A 21,971-nucleotide genomic window follows, 5' to 3' on the forward strand; every position below is an offset into this window, starting at 1 on the left:
GAGACTTGGGAGAAGTCCTGGAGATGAACATGGAGGAGGTGACAAGGGAGCTAGAGAGCAGGAAGTCTTGGGAGGAACATAAAGAATGATTTGGTTGGTATTTTGAGACCAGGATAGTGATGTAGTACAGGGCCGAGTTGTGGATGGCTTTGTAAGTTGTTGTTAGTATTTTGAATTGAATTCGTTGGGAGAGCGGAAGCCAGTGTAGGAACATAATATTTATAGGTTACAAGTAATTTTGTACTTTTACTAAAATCAAAACTGTATTGAAGCATCACTTATACAATGTGTTTATTTGATATCCATGACATTTTATAGGAATATCAGCTGACTTCATTTGAAGAGAAACTTATTAAAGAAATTGAATACAGAATCATTAGGATTACCTTGGAGGAATTACTAGAAGAAGATGGGGAGGAAATGATTGTCGATGTTCCGGAATCTGAAATAATTGAGTCAGGATTTAACATAAAACTTAAGAGTTACCAGATCCTTGAGGGATCAGGAGTTACGTTCCACTGTAAAATGTCTGGATACCCATTACCAAAGGTAAACAAAAGGCAGTATTTTCATTGACATACAGTGTGTGGTATCATTTTCATTGATCAGTTAAGGACAGTTCAGACAGTTTCCAGCATACAATTTCCAGTAGTGTAAAACAAACTGTTCACCCTGGTAGACAGAAAATACCAAGCTAGTATTAAGGTGTAACAAAACCAAAAAAACAAAAATTTATATATTGCAGTTTAGCAGTCCTTAGATGTTGTGTCTGCATTTGTTTTCTTTTTTCATGCTCTTTTCCTTTAGTTTCATCTTGTAATTCTATCAGTAACACACTTGTAGACCTAGCATGACAACACTAATTCACTATCCTGTACCAGGACAACAGGAAATTGATAACACCATGGAACCCTGTAAATAACACAGAGTGCTGTGGTTCAGTGGTCTTTAAAGATACCTGAAAACAATGTAATTATTAAGTGTTAGCACAGGCATAAAGTATAGGATGTTATTAGCTCAAAGATTTCTGCAGGATAGTGCAGGATATCAACAGGAACTTCTTTTTTTTACTCAAGCAGATATATAACAAAACACTTTCAATTGTATATTTAAAAGACAAAATGGGCAACTATTACATTTTTGTTTTTGGGTTATTTTGAAGAATAGACATGCATGGACATAAATTGTAATATTGGATAAGGCAGATTTTGCTAAATTTTATGACCCTTCAAAAGCACTTCAATTAGTAATGTATTCTGAAAAATATTGACTTTTAAATGTTTGATGGCATCAGCTTCCATCTCAATTGATCTATTATTAAAATGCATACTTCAGGTGAATAAATTGGGAGCATGTTAACATACCTAAATAATTCTGTTTTTTTTCTTATGTTTTTATTATTTACAGTTAACACATCCAATACAACACTAATACAAAAAACATCTATACCCGAAACACTAAAAAAAATATATTAACCCTAACGCCCCCTCTCCCCAACAGCTCTCCTGTTTCCACTTTACATCTGCTCCATCTTTACATCCTCCTTTTCTCGTCTGTCTTAATCACCTATTATAACTTCTTATCAACTTATTCCTCCCTCTTCTCATGCATTTTTTACTTCAACAATTGAGAGTATGTCTGTGTGGTTTTAAATTCCCTATTCCCTATAAAATTCAAAAATGTTAAGAATTTACCCATTTTATCCTCTTCACTATAATATAATGTTTCCTGCCTATATATAGATTCTACCCTTTTTATCCAGACTTTTACTTTAGGGATTTCTTGAGTTTTCCAAAATTTTGGAATCACCCCTTTTGTCGCATTAATTGAGGAACAATCGTATTTTTGTATTGTTTCACTGTAAGATCAGTACTGTGAAATAAACACACCTATGGGTCTTTTAATATACCTTCTCCTACAATCTCTAACACTTGTTGCACTAGCAACTGCCAAAATTCCTGTATTCTGGGACATTCCCACCTTATATGTGCCATTGTGCCCTTTATCCCACAGCCCCTCCAACAAAACAAAGAGTTCTCCGGGTGATACATATGTGCTCTACTAGGCGTAATATACCATCTTACCAAAAATGTGTAATTCATCTCCAGAGTGTTCATATCGATTGCCCCATGAGCAATTCTAAATATTTCCTTCTCTGTTGCTCATTCAATTGTGTACCCCATTCATTTTCCCATTTCTCCATGTATGGTGGCAGGATCGGATCAGCTATTGTAGTGAGTATTTTATAAATACGAGAAGTGCAATGTTTAATGGATACACATTTTCACTCACTCTTAATTATCAATTAATATTTATGTTTTGAGTGAAAAAATAACTTCTATGCTGTAAATGAAAAACTTGCTCTATTGTGTAACCTGAAGCCTAAGCAGTTTAGATCACATTATTATTATTATTATACAGTATTTATAAAGCGCCAACAGTTCGCTCAGTGCTGTACATTACAAAGGGGACAGAACATGCGACAGTACAGTAACAATACAATGCAAAACACGAGGGGTTCAAGGGCCCTGCTCTTTCGAGCTTACAATCTAGGTTTCAATCTAGTTATCAAAAAGCATTGTGGGGTTGATATAGTAAAACTGGAGAGGGCAAAATTTGGTGCAGCCGTGCTTTGTAGCAAATCAGCTTCTAACTTCAGCTTGTTCAATTAAGCTTTGACAAAAAACCTGGAAGCTGATTGATTTCTATGCAGAGCTGAACAAATTTTGCACACTCCAGGTTTAGTAAACAACCCCCATGTGTTTAAAGTCTTTAGAGACTGAATAGGCTCTGTTGTTTTAGAAAACTGGTAGTGAGATAAAAGAATCACTAGGCACAACCAGAAAGAAACATCTACATATGTAGTAGCAATTAGCAGTAGCCCCTTGTACATGTACAATTACAGATTATACATAGAAATAAGGTGTTTGAACCATTAACAAACATTGCTACATTTATTTACATTAAAATAATAACTTTAACCACTTACCCTCCAAAGGATTTACCCCCATTCCTGACCCGGCCATTTTTTGCATTATGGCGCTGTGTTATTTTAATTGACAATTGCGTGGTCATGCAATGCTGCACCTAAATTAAATTTACGCCCTTTTTTCCCATTAATTGGTCTTTCTTTCAGTGGTATTTAATCGCCTGTGTGTTTTTTATTTTTTGCGCTATTAAAAAAAAGAACGACAATTTTGAGAAAAAAACAATATTTTTGACTTTTTGCTATTAAACATGTACAGTAAAAAAATTTTAAAAATCACATTTTTTTCATAAATTTAGGCTAAATGTTGTATTCTGCTCCATGTCTTGCTAAAAAAATCCCAATACGTGTAAATTAATTGGCTTATGTGAAAGTTATAGAGTTTACAAATAGCAATATAGATACTGGAATTTTTTTTTTTTACTAATAATGGTGACTTATAGCAGGACTGCGGGACTGCAGCGGCATTCTGACACTGGGGGGAACTGACTTGGTGTCACTGACATCCCCAGTGACACCAATACAGTGATCAGTGCTAATAAAGAGCACTGACACTGTACTAATGACACTAGGCAGGAAGGGGTTAACATAAGGGGCGATCAAAGGGTTAACTCTTGTTGGGAGTGTTTTACCGGGGGAAGGTGTGTGTGGGCTTTACTGTAATCACACTGCTCTGGATGGATGTGCTGAGCATAGCCATCCAGAGCAGTGTGCCCGGGCCAAAGGGGAGGATGACTGTTAGTAAACAAAGAAGCCCTCCTCCCCGTCAGAGATCCTTGGTAATTGCCGGGTGCCGGTGGGTAATCACTGGCTGGGACCCGGTGATTGACAGCCGTGGCCATGAATGGCGGCGCGGGTAGGGTGCGCTCATGGCTCGTGTGCGCCCCCTACCCAGAAATGCACAATCACGTATATACACATGATTTTGCGCACCCCTGCCGCTCTGTAGCAGTATATTTGCTATATGGCGGCGCGGATGTGCACTTCTAAAAGTGTTCCCCTTAAATCTGATTGGACAACTGCTTTATCCTAATCTGTAAACTTTAGTGACAACATATTCAAATTGCTGTCTCTATCAAATGTTTCAGATCTTTATGGCAATTAAAATGCACTTAGAATATTTAGACCTCACTTTCAATTGAAAAGATTTAAATTTCAATTATAGCTATTCTACAAAAAAGAAATCTATAAAAATAAATACTGTATATCTCACACAAATTTACTGAGATTGTTGATTAATGTAATTTCTTCAGATTACCTGGTATAAAGATGGAAAACGCATTAAACACGGAGGCAGCTACCAGATGGAAACCTTGCAAGATGGCAGGGCTAGTCTGCGTATCTCTGTTTTATCTACTGAAGATGAGGGTATTTACACTGCTTTGGCCAGCAATGTTAAAGGAAATTCCATATGCTCAGGAAAACTGTATGTGGAGCCTGCCCCACCAACTGGAGGTCCAGCTTACATACCAGCTCCAGAGGCTGTTAAAAGAATACGGTAAATAATATTCACATTTAACCCATAGGATGGTTCTGGAATGCTGAAGGATTGTACTCTGCCAACATTGTATCATGTCAAGTAGTAGAATTATCATACACAATAGAACTATTACACCATGACATTTTGCATTTAAAAAGAATATCCTGGGCATAGAATATCATGGGCATTGTCGATAATACATGCAAAACAGCAATGCAAACAGTAATCTTTCACACATAATATTGATATACTCAGCACAAATATAATACACAACAAAATAACACTGCCAAAGCCACTTTAGAAATTATATTGAGTACTCAGGATATACACAACTGTTAAAACATTTAGCAGTCAATAATCATAAAAAAATGAATTTTGTTTCTGTTACTATACCAGAACTATAGTAAAATAGCAATATGACATGAATACAAACAACAAATGCTGTTATAGTTGCTGCTCCATCAAAGGGCTCTTTCATATGGGTGCTTAGTCTGGATCCATATAAAAACAAATAACTGTGCCGCGCTCCTATATTGATGTAAATAAACTATAAAAACAGTGTAAGTCCTTACAATATATTATCCAAACAGTACACAAAATTACTTGAATGATCCCTTTAGGATATAGAGAAATATTAGTGTAATACCATTATTATGTGTCCAATATCAATAATAAAGTGAAATCCTCCTTTTCTGAGAGATGGGTACAAACAGGTGAATTCACTCCAACATATAGATGATTGCGGTATATATGAAGCTCAATTATGCGCTCACCTCCATTTTTAGCCCAAAAATACAGGCTAAACAAGCTGTTTATCCTAAAAGGATAAAATGTGCACTGATGTTCACCACCTTCTTTGAATGTGTTCACAGCGTGATTTCCTGATTATCCACCTGGTGTCTCTCCTCTCATTACTATCCTATGCAGATCAGTGGATGTATGGATGGATGGATATGTCCTCCTTCTCACCTTCAAGGGGAATAATCCTCCAAGATCCACTTCAGAAGTCTCCAAGGGGAATAATCCTCCTAGATCCACTCCAGAAGTCTCCACACATATAATGCCAAAAAAAGAACAAAAGATAGTGCTTTACCCTTATAAAACACTTTATTGCATAGCCATTGTATTGCACTCACATTTTAATAATTAAAACAAGCCTTAATGCATATCTCCTTGTGTGCACCGCACACTAGCTGTACTCGCCGTATAAAAGCCGACTGGGCGTGGTGACATCAGAGCCCCTCCCCTACGTGTTACTCCTCCGGTCACGTGGCTTCATCAGGGGGAATTGATTGGTCCAATCAATTTTGTGTACTGTTTGGATAATATATTGTAAGGACTTACACTGTTTTTATAGTTTATTTACATCAATCTAGGAGCGCAGCACAGTTATTTGTTTTTATATAGATTCTGACACTATTTATGAGTTGGTGTGATGTGTTTGTGAACCTATTTGTGCATTTATAATAAGGTGATTTAATTTTTATTATTTTTGATTCAAGGCACATTTATTAATTTTTTTATTTATATATACTTTTTTGTATTTCACCTATTTATAGAAATTCACCATATTAGCTCATGAGTAATAATTAGCATTTGATTGATATTTAGTCTGGATCCATCTGTCAGTTTTACAGATGGATCCAGACTGAACCACAATGTATGTCTATGAGCTTGTGATGTAAACAGATGTTTGCCATTTACATCCACTCAGGTCCGTTTTTGTAAACGTAACAAGTCTGCATCCTTTTCTGTTTAGATGGACACAGTCCTCTTCCGTTTTTGTCTTTTTAGTGGACCTGAATGAACCTGGAGGTAGGCAGGTGTAAATGATCAGAAGTCCATTGACATCCACATGTCCATAAGAATGCAAGGACTTTCCATTCAGGTCCACATGAAAAAACTGACATACGAACCTGATCGGAAAGCCTTTCTGAAATGGGCCATAGTGTTTTGATTTTCTTTTTTTTTAATACACAAGGGTTAATTTATTAAAGGCAAAAAAGCTGTTCACTTTTTGAGAGATTTTTCACTTTGCAGGGAAAATTTTCTTTATCTTAGTGAATATGGTGAAAATTCTCTTTTCAAAGAATGCCCAATCATGTGCATGGAAAATAAAAATAAAAAGTATATTTGTTTGCACATTGGATTGGATGATGGAAGTCAGCAGAGCTTCACCTCGCTCACAAAGCTAAGTGAAAAAGACCTTACAAGTTGAAAATTCCCTTGCAAAGTGAACGGCCTATGTGCGTTTAGTAAACTAACTCCATAGTTTATCATACATCATTCCTAACTTAATTTTTTTCAGAACTTTTCTAACATGTGAAGTATAACTAGATCCCAGTAGCCCTTTGGCACTTATATTGCGACCCTCTAGCCCCCTGCAAACAATAGTCTGTATTTCCCATACTTGGATGCTTACTCAGGCCAGTGAAGGAAACTGGCATCTAGTAGTTAAATGATTTGGTTTAATTCTTTCACATTATCATACTTTTTCTGTGCTGTCCATCCCTTTTTTTCCCCCTCAGATATTTTAAATGCATCCTGCCAAGAAAAATATCAAACTTGGCATAACTCATATCATAAGTCATGTGTATTGTGTTCACAATCTATAACAATATTAAGCTTTCTGGACATTACATTCAGTGAAAATTACTTGCTTTGGTGATGTCAGGGGCCACACTTGAGGCCTTATATATCAACAAAGTTGAATTTGATGGACAATTTTGTTATCGTCTTTGACTTAGTGTAGGTAAGAGAATCCTGCGGTCATGAGATTGTGTATACCTGATTAATATTAATTTATATATTCTGACCTTTATCTTAAGAATGATTATCCATACCATTGGATTACATGCACAAACAAAATAGGTCTAGTTTGGGTATAAAACAGATGAATAAATATTGATTTCTAACACTTACATTAAACAGGTCTGTATCTCCACGTTCACCAAGCCGCTCCCCTGCACGCTCTCCTGCACGTTCGCCTGCTCGCCGATTGGATGAAACAGATGAGTCACAGTTGGAGAGATTATATAAGCCAGTCTTTGTAATGAAACCTGCCTCCTTCAAATGTGCTGAAGGGCAAACTGCAAGATTTGACCTGAAAGTTGTTGGAAGACCAATGCCAGAAACATTTTGGTTCCACGATGGTAAATAATATAGCCTGGAATTATTATAAGTCAATATTTAAGAATTTAAACCAGAAGTTATCATTAATATTTAACCATCCAAGCCTTGGTACTTTAAGCCTTTTAACTCTCAGAAAATTTCTCAGGCTTTGCAAATGTCTGATGTTTGCACCAAATAACTTTGTGTATGAGTCTATCCTAACATATTATCCATCTTTTGTTTTTGACAGATAGGACTTCAATTTTAAATCAAGTTTAGAAAAATAGATTTTATGTTTGAAGATAGAAAAAGTAGAAAACATATTTTGTATTGCTTTTCCCATTGCAGCATTTAATAAGTAGCTCAGCCAAAGATATTCTATACAAAATTACAACATATTATCAACAGTCTCTAAACTGCAAGGATATCACATAATTGTTGTTATTATTATTATTAATTGCATACAAAGTGCCAGTATAATAAACATATTTAATATATAATGGAGGTGGTATTGAAAGAAATCCTGAAACATATGTACAAATATGTACTAATTATTCTGCTTTGTTTTGTAGGTCAGCAAATAATCAATGACTATACACATAAAATTGTTATAAAGGAAGATGGAACTCAGTCCCTTATCATAGTCCCAGCAATGCCAACTGATTCTGGAGAATGGACAGTCATTGCTCAAAACAGAGCTGGAAAAACTTCAGTCTCTATGACATTGACTGTAGAAGGTTAGATTATTTCTGAATTGTAAATGATATTCAGTTTATGATAAATCAGTTTAGGATTGCTAAGGTCTAATGCAAAATGTAATTTCCTATGTAGCAAAGGAACACTTGCAAAGACCACAGTTTGTGGAGAAACTGAAGAACATGAGTGTAAAAGAAGGCTCTAAACTGGAAATGTCAGTAAAAGCTCATGGTAACCCTAACCCAGATATTGTGTGGCTGAAAAACAGTGACATTATTGCTCCTCACAAATTTCCTAATATAAAGTAAGTACAAAAATCATATGCTTTATTGATCAATGTAATATATATTTGACCTATATAATATATATAGAACACAAACAAATCAATGATTTCTCTTTTATTCATTACAGAATTGAAGGAGCTAAAGGACAAGCAGCACTTAAGATTGTATCTACAATTGCACAGGATTCTGCGTGGTATACTGCCACTGCCATTAACAAAGCTGGACGTGACACTACTAGATGCAAAGTCAATGTAGAAGTTGAGTTTGCTGAACCTGAACCTGAAAGAAAGTTAATCATTCCTAAGGGCACCTACAAAGCTAAGGAGATTGCAGCACCAGAACTAGAGCCACTTCATCTACGTTATGGCCAAGAACAGTGGGAAGAAGGAGATCTGTATGACAAAGAAAAGCAGCAGAAACCATTCTTTAAGAAAAAGCTCACTTCAGTAAGGCTAAAGCGTTTTGGACCATCACATTTTGAGTGCCGTCTTACACCAATCGGAGACCCAACTATGGTTGTTGAATGGCTCCATGACGGAAAGCCATTGGCGGCTGCCAACAGGCTTCGGATGGTGAATGAATTTGGATACTGTAGTCTTGATTTTGAGGTAGCCTACCCCAGAGACAGTGGTGTTATTACATGCAGGGCAACTAACAAATATGGAACAGACCACACTTCTGCCACTTTAATTGTAAAAGATGAGAAGAGTCTTGTTGAAGAGTCTCAATTGCCAGAGGGCAGGCGAGGTATGCAGAGAATTGAAGAGCTAGAAAGGCTAGCCCATGAAGGTGCACTTGCAGGAGTGACAGAGGATGTAAAGGAAAAACAAAAACCAGAAATTGTTTTGTTCCCTGAACCCGCAAGAGTTTATGAAGGAGAAATTGCACGTTTTCGGTGCCGTGTTACTGGATACCCTCAACCAAAAGTAAACTGGTACCTTAATGGACAGTTAATCCGTAAAAGTAAAAGATTCAGACTCCGCTATGACGGCATATATTACCTTGAGATTGTTGACTGTAAATCCTATGATACTGGTGAGGTGAAGGTCACTGCCGAAAACCCTGAAGGTGTTACCGAACATGTTGTGAAACTAGAAATTCAACAGAAAGAAGATTTCAGATCAGTTCTTAGGAGAACACATGAGCCAAAAGTTGCTCCTCCTCCAACTGAGGCAGGAAAACTTCCATTTGAAGTTAAAAAAGCGACTGAACCAGGGTCAAAAGAGTTTATAAAACTTAAAAGGACTGAAAGAGTTACCCATGATAAGATATCTGAAGAATCAGAGGAACTGCGCAGTAAATTTAAGCGTAGAACCGAAGAAGGGTATTATGAAGCTATTACTGCAGTTGAACAGAAATCTCGCAGGAAAGATGAAGCATATGAAGATATGCTTAAAAAGACAAAAGACGAGCTTCTTCACGTGACTAAAGAACTGACTGAGGAGGAAAAGAAAGCCCTGGAAGATGAAGGCAAAATCACTATTCCAACTTTCAAACCAGACAAAATTGAGCTTTCCCCAAGTATGGAAGCACCTAAGATTTTTGAAAGAATTCAAAGCCAAACAGTTGCCCAGGGTGGAGAAGCTCATTTCCGTGTTCGTGTTGTGGGCAAACCAGACCCAGAATGCCAGTGGTTTAAAAATGGTGTCAAAGTTGAAAGATCTGATCGTATCTATTGGTACTGGCCAGAAGACAATGTGTGTGAACTAGTCATTAAAGATGTTGTGGCTGAAGATTCTGCCAGCATCATGGTGAAAGCAATCAATGTAGCTGGAGAAACTTCAAGCCATGCATTTTTGCTGGTTCAAGGTAAGATTAATCTAAGTGTTAATTATGCTACTAACATAAGATTTTTATGGGCTGTAGTATGACATCCTTTTTCTACCTGAAGGTAAACAGTTGATAACGTTCACACAAGACTTACAAGATCTGACAGCAAAAGAAAAAGACACTATGGCCACCTTTGAGTGTGAAACATCAGAGCCATTTATAAAAGTGAAATGGTACAAGAATGGCATGGAGATTCACTCTGGTGATAAGTACAGAATGCATACAGAAAGAAAGGTCCATTTCCTTTCTGTGCTCACAATTGATATGTCAGATGCTGAGGATTATAGCTGTGTCCTTAAAGAAGATGAATCTGTGAGAACAACTGCCAAACTTACAGTTGAAGGTAAGAGATGCCGAGACACTGTTATTTTAATCTAACCAAACTAGTTAAAGAATTTGGTAACAACGGATGGTTCTAAACAATGAAATTGAATATGTGTCCTTGTATTGTAGGTACTCCTGTTCAGTTTACTAGACAGCTTGAGAACATTGAAGTTCCAGAAACACTAACTGGGGAACTGGAATGTATTGTTTCTCTTGAAGACACTGAGGGTAAATGGTATCATGGTGATACGGAGATTAAATCCGATAGCAAATATGTGATTACCTCTCGCAGAGGGCGTCATGTTCTTACTGTTAAAGATGTTACAAAGGAAGATCAAGGAGAATATAGCTTTGTAATTGCTGGCAAGAAGACAACTGCACAGCTTAAAGTGAAACGTAAGTTGTTTGTGTTACAAAGTTAAGTAATTTTTATTGCTGTAGATGCCAACTAGTTCTAATGTTTTTTTTTCTTATCCACAGCTCGTCCTATTTCAATTCTGCAAGGACTTTCAGACCAGAAAGTATGCGAAGGTGACATTGCTCAACTTGAGATCAAACTGTCCCTTGAAAATGCAGAAGGAGTCTGGCTTAAAGATGGAGAGGAGATCAAGCCCAGTGATCGCATCCATATTGTAATTGACAAGCAGTCTCACATGTTACTTATTGAAGATACTACTGCTGGTGATGTTGGAAAATATACTTTCACAGTCCCAGGTCTTGATCTTTCCACATCTGGACGGCTGTCCGTTTACAGTAAGTGTAAAAGTCCAAAGGAAATATTACTATGTTATCACTTCTTCTACTGACTAATATCTTTTCCTTTAAAGGTGTTGAGATTGTCATCCCTCTGAAAGATGTTCATGCCATAGAAGGAACAAAGGCAGTACTTGAATGCAAAGTTTCAGTTCCTGATATGACCTCCGCTAAATGGTCTATAAATGACCATCCAGTCAAACTTGATGATCGCGTGCAAGCTATTGCCAAAGGAGCAAAGCAACGGCTTGTATTCTCAAGAGCCCATTCTTCTGATGAAGGACAAGTCAAACTTATAATTGGAAAAGTAGAAGCTAGCTGCAACCTTACTGTGGAAAGTAAGTATTTTTTACGGACAAGCTAAACAAAATAATTTACAACTTCATAAAATTAGACTCCTATAGAGCGAGTATTTAAAGCATGTTACCCATAGTTACCATTTATTCCAAATTGATTTTTTTTTCAGTACAAGCTGCCAGATTTCTATTCGGCATGCAAATACTATACTTTATTTCCTTATATTTCATGCCTAATGAAACTAAGTCCCTATTTTGTTATAATATTTGTGGTAAATTCCAGAATTTTACATTTTGTGCTTTTATAACACGTGTCCTCCTTGTTTCCCATGTTTCCAGTTTGTAAATAATATATCAACATTGCCTTTTGTTTTCTTACAGAAATTACCATTATCAAAGGACTGAGTGACCAAACATGCACTGAAACACAAAATGTCACCCTGGAAGTTGAACTGTCCCATTCTGGAATTGATGCCTTGTGGCTTTTCAAAAATGAAGAACTCAAACCAAGCCCTAAATACAAGATTGAGTCCAAGGGAAATATTTACACTCTAACAATTACAGACATGATGAAGGATGAAGAAGGCCAATATACCTTCTTTGCTGGAGAACAGCAAACTAGTGGAAAAGTTACTGTTTCAGGTATTGACAGAATTCTAGAAATATAGAATGCACAGTGTATACATGCACTTAACCTCAAAGTTAATTAACTTTTTTGTCTTCCCTATTGCGTCTATAGGTGGAGCTATAAGCAAGCCACTTGTGGATCTCACAGTAGCTGAATCTCAGAAAGCTATTTTTGAGTGTGAGGTGGCTAACCCAGACTCTAAAGGACAGTGGTTGAGGGAAGGAAAGGCAATAAATTTCAGTGACAGCATCAAAAGTGAAACAATAGGCAGAAAAAGACAGCTTATAATTCCTATTAGCAAGCTTGAAGATATTGGTGAATACACCTACCAAGTAGCAACCTCTAAGACTTCTGCAAAGTTGAAAGTTGAAGGTTAGTATGTTAATTGTCCATTATTTTGTTATTTTTATGATTTTATTCTCATGTGGCTTTCAGAAAAAGTCAATTAGATTATTAGGCCAGTATTGATTAGCTTAGTTTTATTTTTTTTAAGTTTATAAATTTTTAAATCTATAGTGAAAGTTTCCTGCACTCAAGAGTTGTGGGATGGTGTGCACAGTACAGGTCTTTAGGAATCCATCTCCCGCACAGGTATTGCTGCCCTCTAAGGGTCGGGGGAGAACCCAAATGTAAACTGCAAAAACAATGGAAGAAAGAGCACACACCAGCCTAGTGCATTACCTGAGTATAAAACTTTAATTGGAAAGCCAAAATATACTCACAAACATTAGTATCAAAAACATCATAATCTCAAAGTGACCAGGTCAACACCAAAACCTCGAGAAGACCCTCAGATGGCTGATGCGTTTCGAGGGTCAGTTCCCTCTTCCTTCCACTTTTAAATATCTAAAAAAAATAAAACAGAAAATAGAAAAGTAATAAAGGTATAAAGTGTTGTCATGCATTTAGTGAAGTTAAACTTATACAAACATGTCTCAAAATATTAAAACAAATAAGGTAAAACTTGCCTATTGTGATTAAAATGAAATTAATATTTTTTAAATACTTGTATTTATACTAAATGTTTATTTTGAAAATAAATTCATACAGGGCGCACCCATAAGGCAGGATTCACAAGGCATTTGGGGTTTTTTAAATAGGGATCAGAGCAGTCAGTGTCTCTGTTTACGTTGTATTACTATTTTGTACAGAGCAAAATACAGTAAGAAGAGAGATGGGAAACGGAATGACTTACTCCACTGACTCATTCAACTGTTTGTGTAATCTTATCATTAAGCATCGAGAGCTTTGTAAACATTAGGCTTTCCATTAACCCCTTAACACCAGTGGGCTTTATTGCCTTGGAGGCAGCAAGGCTTCCTTATCATGTGACCCATGTGATTGGCTCTCACAGCAGTCGCATGATCAAGGAGCCTATGCCATTTGCTCCGGATAAGAAGTCGTGCCCAAGAGCTGTTGGTAATAGCTTGGTCAATGTGCTTGGAGCATATGCACATTATACTGTTGGTAAGAAATAAAATTTGCCTGGTAAACATGTGAAATTGAGCCTGGAGCTGTATCTGCTGGCTGGAAGTCAAACATAATAAAAGGTCATATAAAATATATCATGTTTACCATTTTAAAAATGAAATAATAGTATACGTTTTTTGTTTGTTTTGAGGCATAGAAAATAATTGTAAATATGCTATAAATTTTCTTGTAAAATATACAGTATGCATAGATAGTATACATGGTACTTCGAACTTACTGACTGTATAGCTATAGCCATAGCCATAGGGTGCACCTTGTAAAGCAATATAGTGTGCAAACAACATCATTTATCAAGTCTCAGTATGTAAATTATATGTGTTTCAAGGAAAAAAGATAACAGCAGTAAAAGCATTTTGTTGACCTCCAATGCCTATAAAATTTGCAGCTAAATTCTTTGCACTTGATGTTCATTTTATAAAATACTATTATATGATACATTCTAGCTGTCAAAATCAAGAAGACACTTAAAAACCAGACTGTGACAGAGACACAAGATGCTATATTCAGTGTGGAACTTACTCATCCTGATGTTAAAGGCGCTCAATGGATTAAAAATGGAATTGAACTGGAATCCAATGACAAGTATGAAATCACTGTTGATGGAACAGTGCACACATTGAGAGTCAAAAATTGTGTTGTTCCAGATGAGTCTGTTTATAGCTTCAAGCTTGGCAAAATTGGAGCGAATGCAAGACTTCATGTTGAAAGTAAGTCACTAAAGCTCAAAGGGTTGTTCTGAAAAAATGAAAATCTCCTGTCTGTGTGTTCTCTCTCAACCTCAGAGAAGAGATTTGTGATTCCAGATTTCACCTGCTACTTAATAGGGTGTGTTTAATGACTGTAAACCAGAACTTATTGGTTGTGTTCCAGTCCTCCAAATTATGTATGCAATGCAACCAGATGGGATGTCACCATTATCTAATTGGGACTGAGGAAGGTGAAAATCTTTTCACTTTACTATATTGAAAGGTTGCATACAAACAGGAGATTATGCTTCTTGGAATTAATTTTAAAAATTTAGATTATTTCTACAAATGGGACATCACTGTATACTAAGATGAATTCAGTCTATTATTTTGCTTGCATGATTATGCCATGTAAAAGACTACAAAAATAGGTGTCAGTGGCCTGCCATAATTGAGCTTTATATTTTATTTTCCAGCCGTTAAAATCATTAAAAAACACAAGGATGTAACAGCTCTAGAAAATACACCAGCTACATTTGAACTCAGTGTTTCTCATGACACTGTGCCAGTGAAATGGTTTTTCAAGAATGTGGAACTGAAACCAAGCGATAAGCATCAGCTTGTATCAGAGCGTAAAGTCCACAAACTCCTTTTCCAGAACGTGACTACTGAAGACGCAGGAGAATACACTGCAGTGGTCGGACAGCTGGAATGCAAAGCTAAACTTTTTGTGGAGAGTAAGCACATTCTAATTATGATATTCTTTCACAATTTCTCTAATATGCTAGCTTTATTAACTCTTACCTTTAAAAAGCCAAATGTCCCATGTATGTAAGGATAAAAGTCTTTTGATCAGTTGATACTTTTTCTGTGTTGCCTTTTGCTGCAAGAATATTGGTCTTGTATAGCTTTTCCAAATATGATGTGTAGGTGAAATTGACTTCTAGGACTCTGCCATGTTAATGAATCCATTATTTTTTTTCTCTTTCAGCATTACATATTACAAAGACTATGAAGAACATTGAAGTCCCTGAAACCAAAACAGCCTCCTTCCAATGTGAGGTGTCTCATTTCAATGTCCCATCCATCTGGCTGAAGAATGGAGTTGAAATTGAAATGAGCGAGAAGTTTAAGATTGTGGTTCAGGGTAAACTTCATCAACTGATCATCATGAACACAAGTAGTGAAGATTCTGCTGAGTACACTTTTGTCTGTGGAAATGACAAAGTCAGCGCAACTCTCACTGTGAAACGTATGTATAAGTTGAAAGAAAACTAATGTGCCTTTTAGTTACATACATATACAATTTTATGTCATTCATTAAAGGAAACAAAGACTAAAGTGTATCCTAATGACCATAATTGTTACTACAATTTTAGTGCACCTACCATGAGAAAAATATTTAGGCTGTCATTGCTGGGCTCCTTTTGCAAATGCTAGTCCCAAAAGTCGCGCAGATGCTTTGCATCGAGTCACTGGCCAGGAATAGGTATAAGGCTAAAGAACTCTGACATTTTTCTAATACTCATTTATAGCATGCATTGTCTAGGTCAGACTTAAAAGTATAGAAGTCAAATACAGCTAACTAGCGTTCTCTGAAAGAGGCACACAATTGAAGTCTCTTTATTTCTCTTAGACATCACTTTTTAAACTGTGAATCTGTTTTATCAAATTTTGGAAGTCAAATGGTGTTAAAAAACATATATGGCTTCATTTAAAGCTAAATTCCAGGTGAACAGATAAACATACAGTTGAAAGCATATATATGATCTGCTTTACCTATCCAATTATTTGTAAATCTGTTCTGCTAGTCATGTGATACAGGTGCTGCCACAGACAGCAGTATATTGAGATTGTAAACCAGCTGGCCAATACAGCAAAGTCAAGTGCCCACCCAGTCTATGGTATTAATGAAGGAGCAGAAACACACTGATGAGGTTATCCTCCTGCTGCTATCGCTTGTATGCTATTTTGTGCAAAGAAAAAAAGTGCCCTGACTGGCTCAAAAGGCAGCACATTCTAATGAAAGTCCTTTTACTCAGGCATTACTAAAAATCTGCTATCAAGATAGATTAATGTGCTTAGGTTACTTTAATGTAAAAAAGCTAATGATATTGCATGCATAGCCAGATATTATGCTGCAACTAAATCTCAACTTGACTTTTACAGCTATCCTGATTACATCTATGTTGAAAGATATCAACGCTGAAGAAAAAGATACCATTACCTTTGAAGTAACTGTAAACCATGAAGGCATCACTTATAAATGGTTGAAGAATGGTGTTGAAATCAAATCTACAGAACGCAGCCAGATAAAAGCCAAACAATATACTCATTCTCTTAGTATTAGAAATGTCCACTTTGGTGATGCTGCAGAATACAGCTTTGTTGCCGGAAATGCAGTTTCTAAGGCTACCTTATATGTTGAAGGTAAAACATTTTTTACAAATGTGAACTTTTTAAACAATGTATCTTTTTTTTTATAGATTATGATTAATATTGCTAAACTGATAAGCGAACAAATGACTAAGCATCTGTGATCATGTTTCACTTTACCCACAAACATCAACTATTTTGAAAATAATTAATTCTTCTCTGTTGCCCTCTAGCTCGCCATATTGAATTCAGGAAACCAATTAAGGAAATTAAAGTTCTCGAAAAGAAGAGAGCAACATTTGAGTGTGAAATTTCTGAACCTGACTTGCTTGTTCAGTGGATGAAAGATGGCCAAGAACTTCAGATTACTGACAGGTATCTGCTCTCTTTCCACATCTGCTAATCATGTTGTGGTGATAAATCAATTAATTTACAATAACAGGGAAAGTGCAGTAGAATTTATTTTTATTTATATATTTTCTTAATATCCAGGGTGAAGATTCAGAGTGAAAGATATGTTCACCGTCTTGTGATTCCCTCTGCTCGCATGTCTGACGCTGGACAGTACTCTGTGGTTGCTGGTGGAAACATGTCCACAGCCAATTTACATGTTGAAGGCCGTGATGTCCGTATCACATCCACTCACAAAGAAATTCAGGTAATTGTTTGTAAAGGCATTTCTCGACACTATAAAAACTCCAAAAACTGCTTTGTCCACATGACACAAGGTAATAGTTTAATGCTAAAAATCTCATATTCTAGTGCTTGCAAAACTGTAAAAAAAATGTTTAGAATGCTTTTTATACTCATTTAAATGTTATTGTTTTCAGGCTGTTGAGAGACAGAGAGCTGTGGTTGAGTTTGAGGTCAATGAGGATGATGTAGATGGACGCTGGTTAAAGGATGGCATTGACATCAACTTCCATGTTGAAGAACGGTATAAGTATATTATGGAAAGACGTGTGCATCGCATAAGCATCACCGAAACCAGGATTAGTGACAGTGGAGAATACACTTTCTTGGCTGGAAGAAATAGGAGCTCTGTAACACTTTATGTGAATGGTGAGTAATTATTTTATCCAAAAAGTGAATATCCATCTTAGTTTTATACAGGAAATAACATCTTTTGTTAGGCTAGGGAAATGTATGGATCACATCATTTCTTAATGATAAATATGAAGGGCAATGAAGTTTGGTAAATTAATATTTTAAAATAATGGTAGCATCAGTTGTTCACTTAAATATACACTAAATGACCCATTAACAGAGATTTGCTCTTGCTAACAGCTCCAGAGCCTCCTGTTGTAATACAAAAGCTGGAGGATGTACACGTGGAATCTGGCAAACCAGCTCGATTCTGTACTGTAGTGTCTGGTAAGCCACAGCCAACCGTCGCTTGGTTCAAAGATTCAACACAGCTCTCTCCTGGTTTCAAGTGCAAGTTCCTTCATGATGGGCAGGAATATACACTATTGCTCATTGAGGCGTTCCCTGAGGATGCTGCTCTGTACACATGTGAAGCCAGCAATGATTCTGGAATGGCCAGCACCTCTTCAACTCTTACAGTTGAAGGTATGGAGCATTTGAGAATTATAAAAATATATACTCACCAGTATGTATTTTATGTATGTATTTTTATCCTAGTTGTAGATTTTGGCTTAAATTAAGACATCCTTAAAGCCATTTAATATTTGTTTTATCCTTCTAACAAGCTTGAAGTCTTTTATGATCTTTAGAAACATGAATGCATAGCTTTGGTGTCTTATCAAACACTTAATTGGCTGATGTAGTTTGGTTGTGGTGGATTTTTAAGTGCGTCTTTCTACAGAAACTAAACTATGCAGTCAAGTGCCCAAGTCATTTTAAATGTACTGTGTGGTTTGTAAAAATATAGTTAGATGCAGATGCCATACCTGTAGGCCTTTTCTGTCCCCTATGCAAACTGCATTGTTGATATCCTTACATCCTGGGTTAGTTGCTGGATACAGTGGTCATCTGCAGTCACCCCTAGCATTCCAGGAGCAAGTGTACTTCCTGTTTCAAAAGCTCATGCATGGTCTCTCTGCCTATTTCAGCAGCAGCTGAGCTCAGTTTTGCAGGTATAGGTGGAGAGAGTACGCACTGTGCATGTTCGGCTTTTGGAAAAAGAAGTGCTGTTGGTGCATTGGTGGAGGTGAGTGCCAGTGGCTGCTGTGTTGTTCAGTTAGCCCAGAATGTAAGGATGTCAACAATGGAGTATTTTGTCCAATTTATTTCGGGAACAAAAATGGCCTATCTTCATCTGAGTATATTTTACCAAACTGCATAGTGCATTCAAACTATTGCCACCCCATGTATGCTTGAGCTGATTTCTGTAAAAGGTGAACTTAGCTTTCAGAAAGTCTCTCCATTGTTTTTAATCATCATGTGATGTTGACCTTTTTCTTTGTTTTGTTCTTATAATGACATATAAATAGCATTATAGCTTTGTCACATGTTCTGTCCCTCTTTGTAATGTACAGCGCTGAGCGAACTATTGGCGCTTTATAAATACTGTATAATAATAATAATAATAATAGCTGTGGTTTCTTAAATTATAAAATCAAGCTTAATAATGAGATACAAAATGTTGCATGTTATAAGCAATGCAAAGATGTAAACACTTGGTTTAACGGTGTATGTGCTGTGATTAATTTTGCATCATTTATTTTAGTTCCAGAAGTAGTGTCCCCAGACCTAGAGGCACCAGCCTACCCTGCTGAGATAATTACACCTCTTCGGGATACAATCACTGCTGAAGGACAGCCTGCAATCTTCCAGTGTCGTGTCTCTGGCACAGGTTTGTTCACTATTTATTAACAAGACAATAATAACTAATATTTAAAACCTTATTATGTGGTCAGTGATGCAATTACTTCAGAATTCATGAGGAGGCATTACAAGTTACTTATGAAACTGCATTATAAGATTGTTACTACTTCCTATAGTTTTATAACTTTTGTAAGGTAATCACACTTTCTCATGGTATGAATGACAATGTATAAAGTTATACTGCATTTCTTATGCCATAAACAGATTTGAAGGTCTCCTGGTACAGCAAAGACAAAGAAATCAAGCCATCTCGCTTCTTTAAAATGACTCAGTTTGAAGACACATATCAACTTGAGATTGCAGAAGCCTATGCTGAAGATGAAGGCACCTACACTTTTGCTGCAAGCAATTCTCTTGGCCAAGTTTCTTGCACTGCAAACCTCAGACTGGAAGGTAAATACATAGCAGGTGTTAATAGTGTAATATATACAGTATATATGTGAACCATTTAACAACCTGTGCTAATATAGTCTTTGTCTTCCATTGACAACCAAGTCCACTAATGGAATCATTGTCTTTGGTCGAAACATACATATTCTTGTCTAGAATATGGAATAGTCATAAAATTATCCTTCTCCATTGTCAGTGTTACTTTCCTTGTCCACTGTCATTTCATTTTTCTTTCTTTTCTTTTCTCTGCTATGCACTCCTATCCCTCCTTTAATTACATCTTCTTGATTGTATATATTCAAAGGTGCAGTCTTTCTGTGTCACACGAAAGCCAAAACAAAAAAAACATATGCATAACTCATTTATAAATGATTAACTATACAAACATAAGAACATGTTACAGGAAATTCCATCATTAGTGTCAACAGATCAATTCAATTCATAAGTTGCTATTGCATGAGAGAACTTTGCATATCTCCTCTCTGACGTCCATTCAGACCTCAGTCTTTGCCTGATTGCAGAGCACTCCAGGGTGAAGAAAAACATTCTGGTGTGATGGGATTTTGGAAATCCGCAGGTTTTATGGAAGTGTTAAGGTTTTGAACAATCATCACAAATTGCCTTGACAGTTTGCACACATTTTTGCTTACACATGTCTTATTAGTAAACACAAATGTGCAGAACACATCTAGGCATTTTGTGATGATTGCTGGTAGCTTATTACTTCTTGAAAAGCCTGATGATTTGTGGAATTCTTTAGTACTGGATTATTTTTTTCTGCACTCTGGATCAACATTTTAGTTTTGCTTGCTTACACATACTTTGATGATTGTAATTTGGTATGACAGGGTTGCCTTTAAGTTCAGTCATAATAGTTTACATACATTTGTAGTACATCTTGTTGCAGTAATTTACACATTATTAAAAGCTAATGTTCCAAATAAAGTTTGACATGCTTCTTTTTAGGCCTTAAACATTGTGTGGATATAACAACTGGTCCCCAGTGGCAGATTACTTCACCTGGGTCATTTAAGAAAGAAGTGGTTGCTCAAATTCCTGTCTTCATCCAGCCTATTTCTAGTTGTGCTGTACAGAGTGGGGAAACAGTACGCTTTGTAGCAAGAGTTTCCAGCTTGCCAAAACCAGAAATTAGGTGGTTTCACAACCAAAAGGCCATTTTTTCATCCAAAAATATTGTATTTCATTTTGATGAGTCTACAAACACTGCTTTACTTATTATAGTTGATGCATTCATAGAGCATGCAGGGGTTTATACTTGCAAAGCAAGAAATAGTGCTGGTGAAGTTTCCTGTGCAGCCACCTTATCAGTAACTTCTGAAGGTAAAGCCCCACCTTCTAGCGCAGTTTATTTTGAGACTGTCATTCACACTTATACTAACATTTTCCACTCTACTTTCAGTTTTTCACCTCCTGTTTTGGGAAGTTTTCCCCTTTACTTGCACTACTTCACCTCTTGTTTTGTAAAGTTAATCACCTACGTAACACCATTTGTAATACAGGACATTTTTTAACCTCTTCACTTCACAAACTTACTTTCCTGCATTAGTCTCGCCAAGTATCTAGAACATTACCTAAAGCATATCACTGCAATGTTGTTGGAAAACATTTTTATTTGAACCTACGGTGCAGTAAAATTAACTCAATGAACCAATTTTAGTTAAATTATCTAACATATCCAAATTATTTCAATCCAGTAGTCAAACAGGTGTCACTCTTACTTTGGATCAATAAAGAACATTCTTTGTCAGAATTTTGGAAAGCGACAACGA

The 21,971-nt window shown here is 36.4% G+C and overlaps 1 protein-coding gene across 41 annotated transcripts in view; it reads left to right on the top strand.

Moving 5' to 3' along the window:
- TTN (titin) overlaps window positions 1–21,971 on the top strand; it is a 332,717-nt gene that overhangs the window by 51,552 nt on the left and 259,194 nt on the right. For all 41 annotated transcript variants that reach the window (XM_089690388.1, XM_089690411.1, XM_089690396.1 and 38 more), the window contains 22 exons: window positions 319–549; window positions 4,240–4,484; window positions 7,398–7,618; window positions 8,150–8,314; window positions 8,409–8,577; window positions 8,685–10,366; window positions 10,449–10,730; window positions 10,841–11,107; window positions 11,192–11,464; window positions 11,539–11,802; window positions 12,142–12,402; window positions 12,500–12,760; window positions 14,323–14,586; window positions 15,042–15,302; window positions 15,557–15,817; window positions 16,735–16,995; window positions 17,175–17,316; window positions 17,434–17,599; window positions 17,772–18,003; window positions 18,229–18,513; window positions 19,634–19,759; window positions 19,996–20,184. In XM_089690388.1, coding sequence (XP_089546514.1) covers window positions 319–549; window positions 4,240–4,484; window positions 7,398–7,618; window positions 8,150–8,314; window positions 8,409–8,577; window positions 8,685–10,366; window positions 10,449–10,730; window positions 10,841–11,107; window positions 11,192–11,464; window positions 11,539–11,802; window positions 12,142–12,402; window positions 12,500–12,760; window positions 14,323–14,586; window positions 15,042–15,302; window positions 15,557–15,817; window positions 16,735–16,995; window positions 17,175–17,316; window positions 17,434–17,599; window positions 17,772–18,003; window positions 18,229–18,513; window positions 19,634–19,759; window positions 19,996–20,184 — 6,508 coding nt within the window. The remainder of the gene's footprint in view (window positions 1–318; window positions 550–4,239; window positions 4,485–7,397; window positions 7,619–8,149; window positions 8,315–8,408; window positions 8,578–8,684; window positions 10,367–10,448; window positions 10,731–10,840; window positions 11,108–11,191; window positions 11,465–11,538; window positions 11,803–12,141; window positions 12,403–12,499; window positions 12,761–14,322; window positions 14,587–15,041; window positions 15,303–15,556; window positions 15,818–16,734; window positions 16,996–17,174; window positions 17,317–17,433; window positions 17,600–17,771; window positions 18,004–18,228; window positions 18,514–19,633; window positions 19,760–19,995; window positions 20,185–21,971) is intronic.

This window comes from Staurois parvus, unplaced genomic scaffold (assembly GCF_062004578.1).
Source record: "Staurois parvus isolate SC_StPar_1 unplaced genomic scaffold, SC_StPar_1.0 ptg000530l, whole genome shotgun sequence".
NCBI classification, from domain to species: Eukaryota; Metazoa; Chordata; class Amphibia; order Anura; family Ranidae; genus Staurois; species Staurois parvus.